Source organism: Neopelma chrysocephalum, unplaced genomic scaffold, assembly GCF_003984885.1.
Source record: "Neopelma chrysocephalum unplaced genomic scaffold, ASM398488v2 Primary Assembly neopelma1_69, whole genome shotgun sequence".
NCBI classification, from domain to species: Eukaryota; Metazoa; Chordata; class Aves; order Passeriformes; family Pipridae; genus Neopelma; species Neopelma chrysocephalum.
The window spans coordinates 10,920,360-10,942,312 of record NW_020897729.1 but is presented as its reverse complement, the minus strand read 5'-3'; the positions used below and the strand labels follow the sequence as shown (position 1 = coordinate 10,942,312).

Below are 21,953 nucleotides of genomic sequence, written 5' to 3'. Positions count from 1 at the left end.
CCCAGTTAATTCATTAGCCTGATTTTTTCTAATTGGTTCAGGACTTTGGGCTTCACCCCAGCAGAATTTCTGCTGCAGTCAACAAAGTCACTGCAAACATCCATGAATTTCCTGCTCAGGGACAGCAGGAACATTTACATGTGGTTCCCATTGTCCTGCATTTAACCTCTCCGAGATATTTTGGGGGAATACTTTATTTACATTTTCTTTAACAAAGAACATGTTTACCTTCTTCCTAAAGATTACCACATGCCCAAACACTTCCAAACCTAAATATTTCCTGAAAGAGAACCTGCATAATAATTAATGTACACACATTAAGTGGAGGAACAGCGAAAAAAGATGTTCTGAGTATTCACAGGGATTTTGTAACGGGATATGGGCAGTATCCTAATTTTTAGCAGATTAGCAATAGGGGCAAGTGCAAGCCAAGTTTCCACTGCTTAAATATTTACTGAAAGGACAATAAGAGGATGGTAAGTGTGCTGTTGTTAATGCTAACAGTTTGCACACTGCTGTCTTTGCTGGGGGTCAGTGCATGGTCTGAGGGCCAAAGCCCCCTCTGTGATCCTCCAGCACTCAGAGGGGTGATTGCTCAGGGCCAGCTCTCACCAGAAGAACTATTTGAGATCTAAAATAGTTCTAAATTAAAACGATCTCTGAGAAAAGCAGTTGTGTCTCTTTCTGGTTGCATCCAAAATTCAGCTGTTTGTCCTAAGAGCACGTAGGGACAGGACACAGGGAGTGGCTTCCCACTGCCAGAGGGCAGGGGCAGATGGGATATTGGGAAGGAATTCTTCCCTGGGAGGGTGGGGAGGCCCTGGCACAGGCTGCCCAGGCTGTGTCTGCCCCATCCCTGGGAGTGTCCAAGGCCAGGTTGGAGCAACCTGTGCTCGTGGAAGGTGTCCCTGCCGATGGCAGGGGGTGGAATGACACGAGCTTTAAGGTCTCTTCCAACCCAACCATTCCATGATTCTATGATTCCATAATTCTAATAACACACAGACAGTTCCTATTTTCCAAACCCTCTTTCTGGCCTGAGCTGCTCAAATGTGGCTGAACTCCACCCTCCTGCACAAGCTGCATCTGGTGTTCTCATCAACGGTGGGTGACCTGTGGGTTGTGTTCTCCTGCAAGGGAAAGAAGACAGTAGGTTTAAATTGTTGTTAGGGAGGTAGGAATGGTGGCAGTGGTTGCCTAACATTGGAGTGATGAAATGTCTCTCCTGTTCCAGAGTGTGTGGAGCACGTCAGCATCTCCCTGGAGCTCCAGGGCAGGGGAGGGGCCGCTCAAAGGCAGCTGACTGAGAATTAAAACAGTTGGCTTTCATGGGGGGCAGGAACTGTGGGGTCACTGCGGCCCCATGGCCACTAAGTCCTGGGCAAATTTACCATTTCACGTGTGAGATCACTTCATGCAGACCCAGGAAGCCAAAAAGCTGAGTGACAACACGTTGACCTGGGCATTCCAAACACCAGCGGTCGGATGTGAGCGGCTGCTGCCCAGCTTGGCAGCCAGACAGAAGGGACTGCTGGTGCTTCCTGCCTCTTCCAGGAGATGCAGAATCCAGGGTGACACTTTTAAAGAGCAAAACACCAGCGCTGGCAGTGAGAGGAGGATGTGCAGGCACCTGCTGAGGGCTCCTGCAGCCACTCCACACAGACCACTGTGGACGTGGAGATGGGCTGCCAGGATCCCAGTGTGATCCCAATGGATCCTGCACCTGTGTGGGTATTAGCCTGTCACATGGAATGTCAGCCTGAAGGGTGATGCAGCTGCATTTCCTTAATGCATTATTAAAACTGGTATCTTGCTCCTCTAAATTGGCTTAAGATGTTCATCAAAGATCCCACTGCTCTGCCGCTGTGCTCTGCCAACCAGGGGATTTTGTCCTCAGTGCTTCCAGGGTGGTTGTGGCTGCTGAGAAGGTCAAACTGCCCCTTGTTCCTTTTGTGCATTTTGTACCTCCCCATTTCGGAATTCTCTCCCAGGATTTTTCCCTGGGTGATCCTTACCCGTGTGAAAGGAGACAGTTGATGGCACATCAGCGTGTCTGATGCGCAAAGGCCGTAAAACCTTTGTTATGAAGGAAGACGTCCCCAAACAGCCTTCACAGCTGCCATATAAAAAGAGTTTAAGGGAGAAAAGCCCTCTCTGGGAGAAGCCTGGGCTCCTGTGAGCACAAGAGGATCCTGCTGGAGGAGAAGCTGCCTCTGCAGCACGGCCCAGGAGCCGTGTGTGGGCACAGCATCACAACGTGCTGGGTGATGCTGCACACGGATGATTCGGCACATTCCCACAGATCCCGCAGGCAGGAGCGCCCGGCACTCCCAGCCCTTCCCACTGAAACCAAAAATCAGCCCCAAAGTGGGGAGGAATTAGGTTTGTGCTGCTCTTTCCTGTCAGAAGAAGGCACGGGGTTACCACGATGGGAACTGAGGGCTCTGCTGGTTCTTCCATTAGAAACCGAGCTTTTGGCCAGTCCCTAAAATCAGTGACAACAGGCCAAACAGCACAAATGCATCCTAAAACCTGCGGTCTGGCACTGGACTGGGGAGACTCTTGGTGTAGAAAATTCTGAGAATTTCCTTCATTCACACCAACTTAATTGCCTGAAGAACACCTGCAGGGAAGGCTGGTGTAAAGTGTGAGTAGTGACAGCTCACATTTATTAGATCCCCCAGCAAAACCAGGGGCAGTTGCTGCTCAAGCATAGGAAAGGTTAAAAATGAGGACAGTTTTTCCAGCTCCTTTCAGAACTTTGCTGCCCACCTCAAAAGCACAAAAGTGATGCAGATCTGCTGCTTTATTTCTAACATTTCTGACCTGCTGGCAGTTCACAGAAAGGCTGAGAAACAGCAAGAAACTGAAGATTCAAGGGCAAACGAAATGGGAACAGCCACAAAATTGGACAAGTATCAATATTTACTGGGCAGGAAGCAGCACAGTGTGTAGTGTTACGCAAAGCCCATTATTTATTCCATGGGTATCCAGCCACAGCTCACTCGAAGGACTGGAAGCCACGGAGGCTCGAGTGCTTTTCCAGTGCTGCTCCTCTGAAAGGCAAGTTTAAAAGCTTTACCTGCAATAAAGCTGAGCTGTGAGTGAGCAACACAAGGCATCAGTTTTACACACAGTATTCAGCAGGTTTCCATGTGGTTTTATGCGCTGGGCAGACACAGCGTTTTCTTTTCTTCTCATTTCCAGGCTTTTTGAGCAGAGAACTGGGATCCACGAGCGTGGCGGTGTCCGAGCTCCCTGTCAGACACCTGGCCCTGCCCTGCTGACCTCACCTGGTGCTGCTGCAGAGGGAGAACAAAACGTGGAAGCTGCTGCTCCAGCCCCGAGGAACCCGCGTCAGGTCCTGCCGCGAACACGCCACGGGCTCTGCGAGGACAGAAACAGGTGTTTACTCCTTCCTACACGATTTGTTTGATCTCTTCCCTCGATCCCCTTCCCAGGCCAGCACATCTCCATGTAAATCCCACGTGAAAATTTTCTCTCCAGGAAGCTCAGGCTGTGTGAGCGCCGGCTGGCTCGTGGAATACCCATAATTACACTTCAGGAAACCTTCAGGGTTTTATATAGGCTTTATATAGGTTCAGACAGTCTAAGAAATAAAATAGAAACAGAAGAGTCCTGGCCAACTTCTGCCGGCCTATAGACTTATTGGGTATTCCAGTCCAAGGAAAGCAGGAATGTAAGTATTCCTGTCCAAAAATATCCCGTTAAGACTATTTTATTTTAATCACAGCTGCGCTAAAAAATACACAGTTCTCTTACACCATCCAATCGTCTTTTCTGGTAGGATGAAAGCACATTTTTCATGTCTTTTTATTACAATCATCTTGCAGACAGACGTGCCGAGAGCTGAGTCAAGGTTGGAGATTCCCATTGTACACGTCCACCAAACTCACACTGCACACATCAATAACCCGCACAAGGTTGTTGCACAACTCTGCCTAAACTAGTTGGAGTCTGAAGAGAGCAGGTAAAACATGCCAGGTTTATCTGGAGGAGGGTGAGGATCCCCGAGGCTGAGCCCGGGCTCTGCACCGTGTGGTGCTCGTGCTCATATTAATGAACTGCTTTATTGGGGGATCAATCGGCACCACCGCGAGTTTTATTGACTTTATAATTAGCAGTATCTTACTTTTGCTTGAATAAAGCTGTTTTCCCCTAACATAAAATCCATCGTTTCCAGCCCGTTATTTGCATAGGAACGTTCCGAGCCGCTTTGGCGCTCGCTGCCCGTGGGTTTCGCCGGGAGGGCTCCGGGCACACTGTCCCTGTCCCTGCCCATCCCGCGGGGACACCTCGGGCTCTCTCCCGCCGCCTCCCGCGGCCCCTCTGGTCCCGCAGCCGGGCCCGGGGGGACCTTTCCTACAACTCATCGGAGGTCGCCGCTTCCCCGAGGAGGGGTTCGAGGGCTGTGGCTCCCCCTCCTCCCTTTCCGGAGACCCCCCAACCAGCCCCGTCCATCCCCGGCCGCGCCCGGATCCCGCTGCTCCCGCCGGGATACCTGGAGCTTCCCAGGGCTCCGCGAGGAGCGGGTGGAAGACCCCGTTGTGAGGGGGTAGGAGCCCACCCTGTTACCCCCCAGAGCGACCCGGAGCCACGCCGGGCTCTGCCGGGTGCGGGAGGCTCCGATCCAATCCCCCCCTCCCCCGTCCCCGCCATCCCTCCCTGGAAAACATTCCGAGCCGTTCCACTTTCCTCGATTTTATTACCTGAGGGAACCTGACAAGAACTTGTAAAGACACAATTGCTATAGAGCTTCCACCGGCCGGTTTGGCTGCAACAGAAAAGCCACCGCGAACGCCGCGCCCCGGGGGTTCGTGCGGCCGAAACTCGGGAAAAACTCAGATAAAGTGGTTTAAAAAAAAAAAAAAAAAAAAAAGAGATGCGCTTCCTCGTCGTGCTGAGCGCTATCGGCGTGTCGCGATATCTACGGAGCAGAAAGAAACGTGCGAGCTCTACAGAAGGGTGTAAACACAGAAAAGAAAGAACATCACCGATGGTTGGACATCGACAGTACCAGGAGGGAGGTGAAACCGTCCCCCAAACCGTCCCCCCTTCAGTCAATAGGTCGCAAAGTGTCTTAAATTCATTACTTGGCACTTATTGAAATTCGTGACGTCGAAAATGGATTAAAAAAGGTGAAGCAAACCTGAGTCAAACAAAATATATTGTACTGACAACAAATGCAATGAGATAACAGCATCTTGCTTTCTTTTTTTTTTTCATTTTCTTTTTTAAATAACTTAAAATACACTAGAAAAAATATGGTCAATATAAATAATTTTGTTTTCATGGAGAACAAATAGATACAAAGCCCGTCCATACCAAAGTTCACGTAGAAGAGCTTTCCCTCTGTCTTGGCAATAAGCTTGAGGGTCTGATGGCAAAATCTGGGATAACAATCACCGACTGCAGGGTGCCCCAGGTTAAATAGCTATACGTCTCTCAAATAATAATAATAATAACCAAAAAAATCACAAGATTACGTGAATAGATACACCTTTATGAGATAAAATGTAAATGTTTGACAGTCAACTATCAATTCACAAGTTATAGCCAAAATAAACTTTGTTCGTGTGTATCAACATATTTTACATGTACCCAGTACCTCTTATTGGAATTTGCCGTGGTGTCAAGTGGTGGTTGGGAATTAAATACTCTTTTTTTTTTCGTTTTCTTTTTTTTTTTTCTCATTTGTTTTTGCCCTCAGGACAGGAGAGACCCGGCAAAGCGAGGCACACTCCGCTCTCCTGATGCTTTCCGCTCCCTTTTATTTCAGAGGTGGGACAGCAAACGACCAACAAAGATTTAAGAGTGGAAAAGGTAGTGCTTGATCTCCCTCTCTCTGCCTGCTTCCCTCCAAGATTAAAGGAGAAAGAACCCAGCCACGTTTGTTTGTTTGGTTTTGTGGTTGTCTTGTTTTTTTCTACTAAAGATGAGGGTGAAGTGCAAGTGAATCAAAGGACTCCATCAATGAAATACAAATACATGCAACCCGGAATGCTGCTGGAGGAAGTATCCCGGACAGTTTCCCATTAGAAATTCGCAGAGAAATCAGTCTTTTTTTCTTTTTTCCCTTTTTTTTTTCCTCTTCATCGTCTCTCTTCTTCTTTTTTTTTTATTTTTTTTTTCTCCTTTTTTTTTGTCGCTATTCCAGACGTGGTTGTTAAACTCAAGTATCTGATGCAACGTGAAGGGAGGCCCGCCTCTCTTATCAAATTTCTTGTATTAAAGTGAACTTCGCAGAAAAAGGTCAGTTTCAAAACCTGTGAACTTCCCAGCTGCGCGTCGAGTTCCTCTAATTCCTTAAATAACTATATATCTCCCGTCCGTTTCTCTTTTTTTCTTTCCTTTTTTTTTGTTTTGTTGGGGTTTTTTTCCCCCCACTTTTTTTTTTTACTTTTTTTTTTTTGTTTTCCCCCCTCTCTCCTTTTAAAAAAGCGGCGAGGGGGGCGGTCACAGCCCCAGGGCGGCGGCGTGTTTCTTGGCCTTCAGGCGGAGGTCCGCGATGCTGGAGTTCTTGCTGGTGGTCTTGGCGGCGGCGGCCGCGGCCACCACGGAGGCGGCGGAGGCGGACTCGGCGAGGGTGGCGAGCGGGAGCCCGAAGGGGGGGGCCGGGAACATCATGTAGGGAGCGTGGGCGAGGTGCGGGTGCAGGTGGTGATGCGCGTGGGCCACGGCGCTGTCCAGCTGCAGCTGCGCCTGAACCTGCGGGGACAGCGCAGGGCGGGCGTGGCGGCGACCCCCGGGGCGGCCGCGTCGCCCCCCCTTTCCCTTCCCCGCCCCACCCGCCCCCCGTCACTTGCCTGCTGGAAGGGCATCCTCAGCGCGCCCACGTTCACGTAGGGGGCCACCCGGCAGGCTTCGAACTGCGTGGCGGCACCGATGAGCACCCCTGGGGGAGGGCAGGGCAGGGTCAGCGGCGGAGAGACCACCCCCCTTCCCGACCCGCCGCGCACCCCACGCGGGTCGTTCCCCCTCTGCCCACCCCGTCACCCTCCTCCCCGGTACCTTTGTGCAGTTGGTTTTCTTGCTTTCGGCATTTGGCTCGTCGGTTCTGGAACCAGACCTGCGGGGAGGGGGGCACACACGGGGCGGGGGGTCACGGCGGCGCTGCCGCGGAGCTCCGAACCGAAAATAAACCCGAAAATAAACCCGCCGGCAACACCGCTGCTAATAATAATAATAATAACAACCAAAAAAATCCCAGATCGCGCGATCCCGCCGACAAAGACACCCGGGTGGGCTCCCCCAGCCAGGGCAGCCCCCGCTGCCGAGCTCCGAAAGGCAAAAAGGAAAAGGGAAAAAGAGTTAAAACACCCTGAAAATCGCCACGAGCGGAGTGCGCGCTCCGGGGACGTGATTTCCGAAGCCCCGGGTTCCCCTTTCCAAACCGAGGTCCCCAAAGACCGAAATTGCTCCCTGATATCCGATACTAACGCGCGCTAATGGGCCTAAGAAGCTCGTGCTCATTAATAAATAAATTAATTAGCTTTACCTCCCAGAAAAACTCAGCACCGAAGAGTTTAATGACTCTTTTTCCCCTTTCCCCCCTTTTTTCTTTTTTTTTCCGATTTTTGAGGGTGGTAATTACGATCCTAAAAGCTTCGCTACAAAGAAGTTTCGAATTTCTCTGTTCACTGGAGTGTAGCACAGAAGCGGAATAATTGTCTCATTATCATGATAATCTAATTTGCTTGCACAGAAAACGCTGCCCGTTAGACAAGAACATACTTTTAATATTGGAAATGAAATCGTTAAAATAAATTTGCAGATTAAAGTTCTGCTCGCTCAGAGAAAGGAGGGAGGGAAGGGGGGAGAGCAAAGTGAGTCTTTAAAACATCCCCGTTTTAACCCCGAGCTCTGCGCCGCATCCCGGCAGCCACATCCACCGAGGAATCTTTTTCCCCACGGCCAGAAAAAGAAAAAAAAAAAGTAAAAAAATTGCATTTTTTTTTTTTAGTCTTACTCGAAGAGACGAATATAAACGGGAATTTCCCCCGCCCTGTCATTTACTTCAGCCACGGAAAACCTGCCCAACAGCCACGTTCGCCCTCAGCCTCCCGTGGAAACGCACATTCCCTAATTTACAAATTAGCGGAGATACGAGGCAAAATATTATTGCAAAGCGCTTTTTTTTTCCGGCAGGATTTCTAGGGAATGGGTTTAATCTATGTAAATCTCCAAAAGTTATTATGCACCCTGCGATTTGGCATCATGGAAGCGCGGATTATGCGCCGCCTTTGTCGAGCACCTCCCTGCTCCATTTTCCACAGCCAACAACTTTTTGCTTTGGTTTTGTTATGATTTCGTGGACGGAAATAAAAAATAAATTTAAAAACCACAAGCAAACAAACCCAAACAAAAAACATCAACCAAATTTTTTTTTTAAAAAAAGGGGGGGGGGCTGGGGGAGAGGAGAGGGAAAATGATACTTTTATTTTTTATTTTTATTTTTTTTACGCTTCAGGCTCTGACAAAAGCTGCTCATTTGGAGTTTTTCGGTTTCCCGTGCCGGCTCTGCCTCTGTCCTTACAATCTTACACGATGCAGGGAAACCCCCCAAGGATTGAGCGCATAGTTGGGTGCAGATGGTGCCTGCGAGCACAAAGATTGAGGGGGAGTATCTGTTACAGAGATACTTTCTACCAGCTGCAGATGTTCGGGGCCTAAAACTGCTCCATGTGTTCATACACATAATGACCATCATTTTCTCTTCTTTTATTATCAGAACGGAAATACACCGGAGCAGCTACATTTGTTCTCATTTGAGGAATCACCTTCTTCCCCACTCTGCAGCTCATCCCGACAAAACTCGCAGAAACCAGCCCGGGAACCCATTTTGAAAAACTTTGGGAGGGTGAAAAGAGCAGGTTAAATCCAAGGAAGCCGCGGCTTCTCGGGAAGGGAGAAAGCTTAAAATAACCCCTGTTTATCCCAGACTTTCTGTATTTCATAAGCCCGAACAAAGCACCTCGCTCAATTTTTGTGCTGCTTCCCTCAAAATTTAAGAACTCCGTGGAGAAACGGTATATACCTATATATAAAAATTTTTTTTCACTTAAGGGTTTCTAATTCAGTTTGTGAATTAGAAACATCCCTGAAGTGAATCTGTGCGTCCGCGGATGAGTCTTGAGCAGGGAAGGAGAGGGACCACAACCCACACCATCACAGAGCCACCGAGCTGCTGCCGAGGCAGGGATGGAATAAACGCGGAGCTGGGAAAAAAACGCGGTGGAACGGAGGGATGGGGACACGCCAGGAGACAAATCCCGAGGAGGCAAAACCCTGGGAGGCGGTTTCCAGGTTTGCTGGGTGAAGCTGGGGCCGGGAGCTGTCTCCCCGGCAGAAGGATGAAGCTCTTCCCCATAATGTCCCCGGCTCTTCCCGAGCTGGCCCTTTCTCCCGAGCACACGCACCCCCGCGGGAGGGACCCCCGCAGCCCCGCTACCTGCACCCTGGCCTCGGAGAGCCCCAGCCGCTGGCTCAGCTCCTCCCGCATGAACGCGTCCGGGTAGTGGGTCTCGTCGAAAAGCCTTTCCAGCTCGTTCAGCTGCTCCAGGGTGAAATTCGTCCGGCTCCTCCTCTGCTTGATTTTCGTCTGCCCTTCGTCTTCCATCGCTTTCGCATCCTCCTTGCGCTCCTTCAGCTCTGGGGACACTGGGCACGACACAGCGGTCAGACCGGCGGGGCTGCGGGACGGGCACCGCGCGGTCCGGGGGCTCATCCCGCACCCGCTGCTGCCCGGGGGGATGGGGCGAGAGCCCCCCGGGGCCGGGACAGCCGGAGCGGGGCCTGCCCGCCCGGGCCGCACTAGGCCGCCTCCGCCGCCGCCGTTGCGGGCCCCGCCGCCGGCTGCGGGAACGCGGGCGGGGGGGAGCGGGGTCCGCACCGAGCCCTCCCCGCCGACCCCCGGGGGATGCGCTGCAACAGGTCCCCGGAGCCGAAGCCGCTCCGCGCCCCCCCCGCCCCCCGAGAGCCGCTTTTCCTTGGGTCCTTTTCTGCCGGAGACGCGCCCCGGGCCGGAGCGCGGAGCCCCCGCAGCGACCCCCGCACCGCCCCCCGGGGGCCGCCCGGCCCGGCCCTGCGCCGGCCGCGCTCCCCCAGCCCCGCGGCCCCGGTTTCCTTATTCCAGACACCCGCTCCGGGGATGCTCCGGGCGCTCCGCCGGTCCGAACAAAAGGGCAGCAGCGACCCGCGGGTGCCCGCAGCCCCTGGGACGGGCCCTGCCGCTTCCCCGCAGCGCCCGAGAGCTCATTAATAAATCGGGGCGGCCCCGGGAGCGGCCCCGAGCATCGCCCCGGGACCGGCCCCGCCGTACAGCCGCGGTTCCGCGGGGAGCCCCGGGGCGCGGAGCGGGGCTGAGCGCGGGCAGCGCGGCCCGGCCCCACGCGTGTCCGCGCGGCCCCGGCCCGCGGGGCCGGGATTTCGTTGGCTTCCCGTGGGATGCCGAGCGGGAACAAGATCGCCTTCCGAGCAAGTTAAATCCGTGTTGCAGTATTTTAATCTAAAAACTTCGAGGCTGGCCGAGGATCCCCCGCGGCCGGCGAAGCCCGGGAAGCCGCCCATCCCCACCGGGCGCAGCCTCCCCGCCGGCCCCGCGCGTACCGACCCCGCCGGGGGAAGCAGGGCAAGGGCGAGGGGAAGGGGAGCAGGGGGGGGTCCCGCGGTGCCGCCGTTACCGTCGCTGAGCTTCGGGGTGGCCGCCTCGGCCGCTCTCTCGGCGGCGGCGTCGGGCTCCCTCGGCGGGGTCCGCCCGCCCGGCCGCGCCGCGGGGCTGCCCGTGTCCTCCCGGCCCGGCTCCGCCGCCGCCCCGCCGGGCTCCCGCGGGCCGCGCAGGGGCCCGCTCTCCAGCACCTCGCGGTAGGTGATGAGCTCCTTCTTCTCCTTGGCTTTGGGATCAAACGACTTGGAGACGAACGCCGTGAGCTCCTCCATGGCTCAGGGGCGCGCTGCCCCGGCTCCCCGGGCGGGCATCCACGGCGCGGGGGGGAGGCGGCGGCGGCGCCCCGGGCCGTGCCGAGCCGGGCCGGGCCGTGCCGCCCGACGTGCAGGGCTCCCGGGGTCTGATAGCGACGCCGCGATTGAAGTGGCACTATTTATACTTTGCAAAGCCGGCCCCTTGTTCCCGGCGAATTACCTCCCCTCGGAGCTCTGAATGGACCCCTTCCTTCCTCCCTTCCTTCCTCCCCGTCCTTGCCGGCCGCCCGCCCGCCGCGGGGCACCGCGGCCACGGCACCGCCCGCCCGCCGCGCGCTGCGCCCTAATTAATTTAATTAGGAGCGGGACCGTGCGCGAGGTCCCGGGCGAGCGCGGCGAGGAGCGGGGCCGGGGCGGCGGGGGAGTGGCCACCGGGACGGCGGGGGGGCGGCGGGGGCCGCGCAGGCTCCGCGCACCGCCCCGCGGGGTCGGGTCAGCCCCGCATCCCGCACCGCCCCGCGGGCACGGCCAACGGGAGCTTCCGTGCGACCGGCCCCGCGGGAGCCGCGAAAGTTCGTCCGTGGGCGCCCGAACCCCCCCGAATTAACGCGTGGATAATTGGCGGTGACAAACGCGGCCGCGCCAGGAGCGGGCGCGCACCGAGGCATCGGATTCGGGCCAATTCCGCTATTTATCGCTAATATTGTTTCCCTTTGTTTTTCGAACCCCGTCACGGAGCACTTCTGTTGACGGAACTCACCTCTCCTGCACCTCCGCTAAATTCTAATAAATTATTCAGAATTGTTTAACTCTTGCCTGGGTTTCGATTTTTCATTGACCTTTGGGGGCGATGACTTCACAGAACGGGGCGTTTATTTACGGGGGCAGGTTGGGCATCGGGGGTGGAATTAGAGCGCGTCCAGCCCCGGTTACACACGACACGCAGCGATTCCCGATCGCCGCGCTCCCGGTTTCCGAAACACGCTCCCACGTGGCATTGTCGATCCCGGGGGGGATCGGGCACCGGGGGCTCGGTGTGTGACCCTTCCCGGCCCCTCCGGCCGGAGCTTTCGTTGATCCCACGCAGCATTCCGCCATTCCCGTGGCATGGATCGCGTGCTCGGGAGCTCGCGTTAAACCGACCGAATTCGGGAAAAGGCGGAATTAAAGCGAAGGATTCAATCGTTTCGTTGCTTTTCTCGCCGTTCCCGGCGGAGGCTCCGCTCGGTCCGCGCCCACCCGTGTCCGGGGCGCCCCGTCCCGCGGTGCCCACGGGGAGCGCTGCCCCTCGCCCACGGGGCTGTGAAACACTGACCCTGTCCGGGCTGTAAACACCGAGCCGCCTTAATTTCTGCGGGGTGGAACCCCCCGCGTCCCTCGGGCCGTTCTCCCCGCCCGGCCCCCACGGCGTGACACCAGTGCGCCCGTGGGTCGTCGCGGTTGTCATCGTGCTGTGCCCGATGCAGACAGCGCCCGGTGGGCTCTGAATCCCCCCGTGGGCAGCAGGACCCCCACCCGGGACCACCCACGCTCCCCTCCTGCCCCTCACCCGCACTGTGCCCGTGGGTCGTTGCGGTGGCCGCCGTGTCGGGTCACCGTGTTGGGCACGCTACAGAGAGCGTTCCGTGGGCTCTGCATCCCCCCGTGGGCAGCGGGACCCCCACCCGGGACCATCCACGCTCCCCTCCGGCCCGTCCCCCGCGCCGTGCCACGCACTGTCCCCGTGGGTCGTCGCCGTTATCACCGAGCTGCAGACAGCTGCAGACAGCGCTCCGTGGGCTCCGCACCGCCCCGTGGGCCCCGAGACCCCCTCCTCCGGGATCGGGACCCCCACCCAGGATCACCCACGCTGCCCTCCTGCCCATCACCCGCGGCGTGCCAGGCAGTGCGCCACAGTGGTCACCGCGCTGTGCCCGGTGCAGACAGCTCTCGGTGTGCTCTGCATCCCCCGTGGGCAGCGGGACCCTCCCGTGTCCCCCCCTGTCCCCCGCCCGTCCCGCGTGGGCGTCAACAGGGCAGCGCATCGATGTCTCGGCGCTCGCTGCGGCGGGCTGGGCGCGCTCGGCGGTGGATTGGCGCTGCCTGCCCGGCGGCCCGGAAGGCGCTGGGCTCGAACCCGGGGCCGCGGCGGCTCCGCGGAGGTACCGGGATAACGGGATAACGGGGGAAAGGGGGGTAAATCTGGGATAACGGGGGGGGCACGGCTCGGCGTGGGGGGTAAAGGGCCCTGCTGCAGGGGCTAAGGGTGCCCTGCGGCCACTCCCGGCGCCGCGCGGCCTCCGGTGCGGGGTAACGCCGATAACCCCGGTGCCGCACGTGGACCCGCTCACGGGGTTATCCCGGGATCCATCCACAGGGATATCCCGGGATCCACGGGGCTATCCCGGGATCCGCAGGGAGATCCGGGAGCCGCGATCCGCGGGGGTTTGGCCCTACGGGAGCTCCCGTGGGCACCGACGCACATCCCGGTGTTAAGGGGCTGGCGCGTGTTTTACATGGAAAATATGGGGGAAATCTGGGAATTTTGGAGGTAGTTGCCATGTCCACGGCTCGGTTTGAGGTCTTAGTGCGGTTCTCTGCTGTTTTCTGGTTGACCTGTGGTGTCCCCTTGACTTGGGGTTTATTCCCACGCTCTGGAGTCGTTTTGGTGGGAAAAGATCGTCGAGTCCAACCGTGACCCAGCACTGCCAAAACCAGCACTGAAATACAGCTAAAGATTTGGAGCTGGAATGTTAAGGAATGCTAAGGAGTGTTGTCATTATAAATGAATTCTTCTTCCATGACTTTGAATTGAGGCCAAACTTTCCTCGAGTCCAAAACTGATGGGTTTGGAAAAACACTGTTGATAAATTTGTCAAAGAAATCATGTTTTCTGTAACCACGCAAATGTTCTGGGTGTTTGGGGTCTTGTTCCTATGGGAGAGATTGTGAGAAAGTGGCAAAATTCCTGTGGTTCCTTGATCTTTAGATTTCAGAGGTAACTGGTTGTGGTGCCTCTCTTGGGGGCTTGGATTCAAGTGTTCCTCTTTTAGTGAACTTTAACTTGGAAAAGGGAAAAAGGCAGCCCTGGTTAAGGAGAAATAAATACAATAACTTTGACTTCAATGTCCCTTGTTTCCTGGCTGGAGCTCCAGCAGCATCTCATCCCAACTTGTTGCTTCTGCCCCTGGACTTGCAGGAACTCAGCAGGAAAGAAGAGAATCCTGGAATATTGCAGAGTATTTTCCATCAATACCCTTCTAATCAGTTATAATTTCTTAAAGGGTCCTGTTGTGGAGGTGCCACATAACCAGTGATTATTTGGGTTACAGCTGATCTATGATATGAAGTTATTACAGGGAATACAGGAATAATTTGAAACTCTTGTTTGAAAAGATGTGTTGCACTTGAAATAGTCCTGACATCTCTGAAACAAGATTGAACAGGGCCAGATGAATGAATTAATGAGTGTAAACTTCTTACTACTCTCTTTAAATAGTTTTTTTTTGGGGAAGTCTGTCTGTTTCCTATGTCATCTATGCTTTCTTTAGGTGGGATATTGGGAAGGAATTCCTCCCTGTGAGGGTAGTGAGGGGCTGGAATGGATTTCCTAGAGAAGCTGCGGCTGCCCCATCCCTGGAATTGTCCAAGGCCGGGTTGGATGGGGCTTGGAGCAACCTGGGATAGTTTATGGAAGTGTCTGTGCAGGAAAAGTGTGTCCTGGACTGCAGGGAAGGTCCAAAGCCCCTGGTGAAAGGTTGTCCCTGTCCAAGCTGTGTCACCTGTGGAATTCCAGGATACCCCTGTAGGACACAGCCACGGGGCTCAGCTGCACAAATAGTCCCAGGATCCACTTCTGGCACCTCTTTTCCCGTGGGAGCTCCAGGATGTGCAGGGCCTCACTCATCCCTGTGCCTGCAGCTCCTCCAGGCTGGATCCAGTGCTCCTGGAGCTCCTCCAGGATGTGCCTGGATGCCACAGGTCTTGTCCTGTCGTAGGGAATGGCCATGGCACGTGGTTCTTTGCTCCTGGAGACACAAAATTGAGATTTACATAATATATTTCCCAAGTTTCATGTGCTGCTTAATCCAGTTGTGTGTCCCAAGGGGGAGGAAAGCTGATGGCAAAACAAAAGACGTTAAAAAAATGGACAATGTATAAGTTGAAATGTGATGTTGTGGCTCATAATGATCCACATCAGAAATGTCTTTTATACTCTTTGTTTCTCAGGTCTCTTTTATTAATCTCCCTGTGATCTGTGAACCTTTAATTCAAAATCTCTGGGTTGTAGTTTCATTTTCCAAGCAGTTCTGCTCATTTTGAGTTTCAGGTTCACGTTCATTTGCAGGCTGTTCTATCAGTGTATCCTTGAAGAGCTTTATTTTACTGTTCAATAACTGTTAGTGCCTTGGAGCTCTGGAAATCTTTTACTACAAGGGGAAAAAATTGACTGCACAAGATGGTGTGTTGATATAAATTGACATTCCTTTGTGGGATTGTCAATTAAAGTTGCAGTTCCTTAAATGAGATAAACTAGTCTCTAAAGTCCTGCCTCTCTTTGCCAAAATCTGTGTGGAATAACTTCAGTAAGATGGTAGAATAACTTAATTTAAGACAGTAATTCTCTTGCACAGCAGCTTAGGAGGATTCCTAAAATTTTGCTGGTTTGGGTGGAGATTTGCTGGTTTAATCTGAGTATTTAAAAACCTTTAAAAAGGACCAAGTTCTGAAGTGCTGGAAACAGAATCTGTTGAGAAGTGAAGTAAATAAATAGAGGGATTTGCAGCAGCAAAGCTTGGGAATGGCTGATTTGTGGGCTGATAGCTTGGAGTCGTGTGCCAAGGAGCCGTCTGGGATCCACAGGGATTTGGCTCCATAGGAATGAGTTTATGGAGCTGCTGTTTATTGTGGCAGTGGGTGAACTCTCATGAGCATCAAAACAAATCCAGGTGCTTAAGGAGTTGTCTTGTATTTTGCATTGAGCTGTTGGGGAAAATATGGGAATTCTTGAGGTCGATGCCAAGTCCAGAATTTGGTGTTTTCCAGTAGGATGTTCCTTTCCCTCCTGACTCATTCTTGCTGCAGCTTCCTCACCCTGGCTCCAGGGCTCTGATAGTCCTTAGGAGGAGTTTCAGTCCTCCTTAAGGGTGAATTCCTCCTCTATGCTGTTCCCACCCTCTCCCTGTGGATCAGGAGCTGCTGCATCGGGGGCAAAAAAAGTGCGAGAAAAGGGAAAGTTGGGATGGAGAAAATGAACCAGTTTGGCCCATCCGTGCTGGAAACTGGAGGATCAGGGAAGGGAACGGAGCTGGGGAAGGGTCTGGAGCACTAGAAGGAGCTGAGGGAGCTGGGGGGCTCAGCTGTGAATGTGTATATATATATATATTTGTATATATGAGAACCAAAGTCCTGCAGACACGAGATGTTCTCCCAGTTGTGCCGTTTGTTTCCCGCAGTGGGAGGATGGGTCGCCGCTCCTCGGACACGGAGGAGGAGAGCAGGAGCAGGAGGAAGAAGAAGCACCGCAGACGTTCCTCCTCCAGCAGCTCCTCGGACAGCAGGACCTACAGCCGGAAGAAATCGGGAAGGAAATCCAGGTCCAGGTCGCGCTCCCGGGATCTCCAGTCCTGGTCCCACTACGAGAAAAGGTGCGTTTGTAGGAATTCGTTGTTGCTGATTTTTACAATCTGAGCTGGAGCTGGAAGTGTTTGAATCGGGTTTTCTCTGATTTCTTGGTGAGATGTTTTCATTTTGAGCAAAGTTAGAAAGCAGACCCACCCCCCTGACCAGAAAAACCCAAACCACCTTCAGGTTCCCTAAAGCAGGGAATTTGGAGATCCAAAGGGAACTTCCTCATTAAAACAGGTAAAACCCAGCCAAGTAAAATAACTTCCTTTTTTTGTCCAGCAGGGACATCTTCAACTATCCCAGGTTGCTCCAAGCCCCATCCAACCTGGCCTTGGACACTTCCAGGGATCCAGGGGCAGCCACAGCTTCTCTGGGCAACCTGTGCCAGGGCCTCCCCACCCTCCCAGCCAAGAATTCCTTCTCAATATCCCATCTAATCTTGTCCTCTGGCAGTGGGAAATCATTCACTGTGTCCTGTCCCTCCTTCCCTTGTCCCCAGTCCCTCTCTAGCTCTCCTGGAGCCCCTTTAGGCCCTGGAAGGGGCTCTCAGGTCTCCCTGGAGCCTTCTCTTCTCCAGGTAAACCCCCCCAGCTCTCCCAGCCTGGCTCCAGAGGGGCTCCAGCCCTTGGAGCATCTCCATGATCCCATCCTGGTTGTCTCAGCCTGACTTGTGGTCAGGAAAACCCTCCTTGTGTCTGGCTGCCCTGTGAATGTATTGGGAGCTGCTCCTGACAGCCCTTCCTGGAGCTGGTAGAAGAGGGATGAGGTGACTGCTTGGGAGGAGTGTCTCAGTTGTTCATCTCCACCCCCTTCCCTGTGCTCCTTCCCAGCCTCTCCATGCCCTGAGGATGGATGGATGGTGGGATGCCAAGGGCTGCCATCCCTGGGCTGCCATCCCAGCCCTGTGAGCTCTGATCCCGTTAGTCCATGGCCATCTCCCAGACACACCAGGGCTCCCAGGGGGATTAGGGGCTGGACGGGGACCAGTGACTGAAATTGGGGCCAGAAAAGACCAAAGGCTCTGGTTTTAGGGTCTGGCTGGAGCCTTGGCTGTGCCCTTAGCTTGGGACATTTGCCCCTGGCAGTTTTACACGCTGGGTCCTGCTGGATTTATCCCTGACCCTGAGGAATGAAAAGCAGCAGTTTCTAAGATTCCTGTTCCTCATCCAGCAGGAATGCTGCATTCCTTTGCCAGGTGAATACCTGTTCTTTAGCAGTTAACCTGTATATCTCTTCCAGTTTTCCAGCTCCTGCAGCCCCTTTCCCTTGTGCTGGATAATCACATGTCACACTGAGCACACCCTGAATTACAGGAGGGTTTCTGTGGTGTTATATTTTGATATTAATCAAACAATCAAAAATATGGAGGTTCTCGTTAGTATTTTAATTGTTGCTTAGTTAACTATTAGGGAGATGGAGAGGAAATCTTAAAATTAAGACCTGGAAGATATCCCCATTCCCAGTTTTGGGGTTAGTTGGAGTAATTTAGTATCTATTCTTTTAGTTTTCTCCTTTGTGTATAAGAGTTTATTCTTCGAATAAAGGAAACTGAGTGGGAGGGGCACCCAGTGACTCCTGATTGAACTCAGGAGGAAACTCCCCAGCTCAGATGGAATAAATTAACACTGATTAGTTGATTAATAAGAGCACTTTGAGGAGAGCAGCTCAAACTCTGGTGGCCTGGGCTGTGTGTTTGGGAGTAGCAGCTCTTTGAGGCAGCACTGCCCATGTGAACGGGAGTCCCTTATTCCAGAGGAATAGCGGGATTTGAGGCTTCTGGGACACAATCCAAACCCCACAGGTTGGTGCCTCGTTTTGAAGTCATTTTCAGGGGTTTTGTGCCTGTTCCTTTGGGTTTGGAGGGGCAGTGACCCACTCCCAGCCTGGTTGTGTTGCAGGCGCAGGCACAGATCCAGCAGCAGCTCTTCCTACGGCTCCAGGAGGAAGCGCAGCCGGAGCCGCTCCAGGGGCAGAGGCAAATCCTACAGGTCCCAAAGATCCAGGTCAAAAAGTAGAACCAGAAGGTAAGACTCTTCCCTAGGGAAAAAAAAAAAGTATTTTCACTGTAACAGCATGAATTTAAAATTTCCTGATTAGTGAGCTTGGAATACACCAGAAATAATGGATATGGGTGTTCCTGCAAACTCCATCCATGCCCCTTGGAACTCTTTCCTGATTTGAAATCCCTCTGGAGTGCTTTTCATCTAATAAATCTTTCAGTTACACTAGTGAAACAATTTGGGGAGAAGTTATTTGTTTTGCATCTGACCAAGTGCAAAAAACACGAATAAAGTCACTTGTTTTCACAGAATCATCTTAAAATTCCTTGTGGATTTTTTTTTTTCGGTTACTGGTTTCCATAATTCCCAACATTGGCTCCCTGAAGATCAGAATAAACTTGTTTTCTCATCTGTATTTCCCTTGGAAAAAAATGAGTATTTAGTTATGCAATTTTTCATTAATATTTAAGATATCTACAGTGCTGAATTTTGTCATAAATTGCTTTGTGACAAATGAATGTTTTCAATAATACCCACGATTTCAATATTTAAATCTGGCTCAGAAGTTGCAAATTGTGCTATGAAATCTGCTTTACTTTTTTAATTGGAAGCAGCTCAATTTGTGTGTATTTTTCAATTAAGAAGTTTGGTAACTCAAGTTGAACCAGAATTACTGTTAGCATTTTCAATTGGGTTTAAATTAATTGAGTGTATCAGGCATATCAGAGCTGTTTTGGTGTGTATTTACAAATCTTCAGCCAAGTAATTTTCTGTTTCTGCACTAAGAATTTATTAAATCTGTTATTTATTTATATTTATTTATATTTATATACCAAACAGTAGAATTGTTGCCTCTAAATGTTGAAAAATTGTTGTTGAAAAATGAGAATATCCCACTTTCTCTTATTTGTATTCTACCCTGAGTTTTTCCCAGCTGTTCATTACAATAGTTGCCTGAACACTTATTGCTGCAGTGCCTTTGTAGTAGAAATTTGGTTATTTAAACTGCCTGATGTGTCTCTGAGAATCCTCAGCATCGGAGCTGGACACCCCAGATAAGCTGCTGTGCTGCCTGTGGAAATATTCCTGGGAATATCCACCTTTTCTGTCAAGAAAATCAGTTTTAAGCCACTGAAAAGTGCAAAGGATGAGGTGAAAATGAAGGTTTTTCAGCCTGTCACCTACTCAGCGCTAGGAAATGTGATAAACTGGTTTGAAAAGGGTTTTTATTGTAATAATACAAAATTGCAGCTTTCATTAGCAATAGTCTAATGGTCTCTTTTCCAAGGGGTTTGATGATTTTAGTCATCCTTGCAATATATGGAAATTAGGCACCTAAAAACATGACAAATACTGGGTATAAAATATTTTATGTGTAAAATATTCCAGCTTTGCAGTCCTATAGAGGGTAGAGCTGCATGTTGCTTTAAATGCATTTCCTGTGCACAGACGTGATTCTTCAGGGAAAATATTTATAAATAACATCCTAAATGATACCAGAAGAGTCTAAAAGCTTAGAACTAAACCCAACAGGACACATTAAGCCCTTTATTGTCATTTTTTTCCCCGAGTCTGCTGCAATGTTACCCTGAGAAGCTGTGGATTAATCTGATTTTTGGAGCAGAGTTAAATCCTTGCTGCTACTCCAGGCCTGTGTTTGCCCTGCTTGTGGTGTTGAGGCAGTTGCAGTGATGCCAAATAATCCCCTTTTTTGCCTCAAAAATCACTCAATCCAAGGGCTGACCAGTTTTCCACAGAGGACTCAGGACTTCAGGATTCTTCAGGCTGGGAAAGGGGTCCTGGGGGAAAGAGGGAATGTGATGGAGGGGTGTAAAAAATCAAGATAAGAGTAAAAATGGTGGGAAAAGATGATGAAAGATTGAGGGTTTCCCACCTCCTCCCATGTCTGACCTGGGGCAGGTGTGGAGGGAGGGAAGTCTGGAGGTGGCTGGTCCTGGGAAATAAAAGGAGATGGATCTTAGGGATAAAGGAATTAAGCTGTGGAGCTTGTGGATACCACAAGTGGAATTAAAAAAGAAATCAGACAAGGAAAATCCGCTCAAATGTAGAGGTGCAGAGACAGTTTGTCTTGGGAAATGTAGGAATTTGTACTGCTGAAGTGGAATTTTCATAAATTCCAGCTGGAATTCCTCGTTTTCTTTGCCTGGGGTGGGACAACTTCTTTTCATGTGACTTTTACAGGTGAATACTGAAGGAAACACCTGTAAATAACTGATAAAAGTAACTCAGGCAGCACCCTGAGTTCCTGCAGTGAGCAGAGTGGCACCCACTGGAATATTCCTGTGGATCCCCAACTTCTGCATTGCCAGGGGAGGGAGGGAAAGCTCCTGCCCCACAGGAGAGCAGCAGTTTGGGATGCAGCAGGAAAGGGAAGATCATCTCTGTGCCCCCTGGATTTGTAACATTCCCCTTGTACCTTCCCAGTATTGTCACCTTTAGGTCATTTTAAATTTAATTTTATTGATTATGGGTCTGACCTTAGAAAACAAGCTTCTTGTTGGGAGTGAAGATCCATCACGTGGTGTCTTGAAATCCCTGGAATTGTTTTTGGTGTCAGTCATGCAGGTGGCACAAATTCTGTGTCCTGTAATGTCTTTTCCCTCCACAGTCCCCTGTCAAATTAGGATTTAAGTTGGTTTTTCAAGGTAATGAAGGTGTTGTTAAAAGTCTATGTGGCTGCAATGCATTTTTTTTAAAATAACTTTAATAATGAAGTTATTTTTAACTTTAATAGGTGTTTTATTTGAGTGAATGATCTACAGATCTCCAACAGTGTAAAACACTGAAATACATCCAATTTTAATTGGGAAAGCTGGATTTTTATAATGACACATTCAAAAAGATTTTAAATAGCTTTTATTTGTAACCTAAACCATTTTTTGTACTTCATTTGAGAAGAAAACCTGTGCATTTATAACTATTTTATTTTAGAAGCAGTTTATAGAGTCAAAAAAGTGAGACTTCCTAGTAATGCTTGTGCTGCATTTGAGAAGATAAGGGAACTTGTGCATTTACAACTATTTTACTTGACATGTGTTTTTTTGAGTCAAAAAAAAATGAGGCTTCCTGGTAATGTTTGTGCTATATTTGAGAAGAAAACTTGTGCATTTATAAGTATTTTGTTTTAGAAGCCGTTTTTATAGTCAAAACAATGGGATTTCCTGGTAATGTTTGCACTTTATTTGAGAGGAGGAGAAAACTTGTGCATTTGTAACTATATTATTTGGGATGCAGTTTTTTTATAGTCATAAAAATGGGGCTTCCTGGTAATGTTTGCACTTTATTTGAGGAGAAAACTTCTGCATTTGTAACTCTATTATTTGGGATGCAGTTTTTATAGTCATAAAAATGGGGTTTCCTGGTAATGTTTGCACTTTATTTGAG

General features: G+C 51.3%; 2 protein-coding genes and 1 long non-coding RNA gene across 7 annotated transcripts in view; 2 read left to right on the top strand and 1 right to left on the bottom strand.

Annotated features, from left to right (window-relative positions):
- The first annotated feature begins 1,039 nt into the window (after positions 1-1,039).
- On the top strand, positions 1,040-4,083 carry LOC113968905. The gene is made up of 3 exons (XR_003534677.1): positions 1,040-1,149; positions 3,208-3,405; positions 3,855-4,083. It is a non-coding gene; the product is annotated as an uncharacterized LOC113968905 (long non-coding RNA).
- Positions 4,084-6,394: 2,311 nt separating this feature from the next.
- SHOX2 (short stature homeobox 2) lies at positions 6,395-10,991 on the bottom strand. Of its 2 annotated transcripts, none has more exons than XM_027685569.1 (5): positions 10,782-10,991; positions 9,473-9,876; positions 7,033-7,090; positions 6,824-6,916; positions 6,395-6,758 (listed from the first exon to the last, which is right to left on the bottom strand). In XM_027685569.1, the coding sequence occupies exons 1-5, from the start codon at positions 10,957-10,959 to the stop codon at positions 6,478-6,480; spliced, it is 1,014 nt and encodes a 337-aa protein (XP_027541370.1). In that variant the 5' UTR covers positions 10,960-10,991; the 3' UTR covers positions 6,395-6,477. The 2 variants fall into 2 exon arrangements, with proteins under 2 accessions (XP_027541370.1, XP_027541371.1); XM_027685570.1 differs by having other exon boundaries at positions 6,395-6,729; positions 6,828-6,916.
- Positions 10,992-13,031: 2,040 nt separating this feature from the next.
- RSRC1 (arginine and serine rich coiled-coil 1) overlaps positions 13,032-21,953 on the top strand; it is a 108,064-nt gene continuing 99,142 nt past the window's right edge. For 2 of the 4 annotated variants that reach the window (XM_027685711.1, XM_027685707.1), the window contains exons 1-3: positions 13,032-13,084; positions 16,380-16,568; positions 18,447-18,572. In XM_027685711.1, coding sequence (XP_027541512.1) covers positions 16,384-16,568; positions 18,447-18,572 — 311 coding nt within the window. In that variant the 5' untranslated portion in view covers positions 13,032-13,084; positions 16,380-16,383. Of the gene's footprint in view, positions 13,117-15,646; positions 15,652-15,678; positions 15,683-16,379; positions 16,569-18,446; positions 18,573-21,953 lie in introns of all 4 variants that reach the window. The other 2 variants (XM_027685709.1, XM_027685710.1) reach the window with 2 other exon arrangements.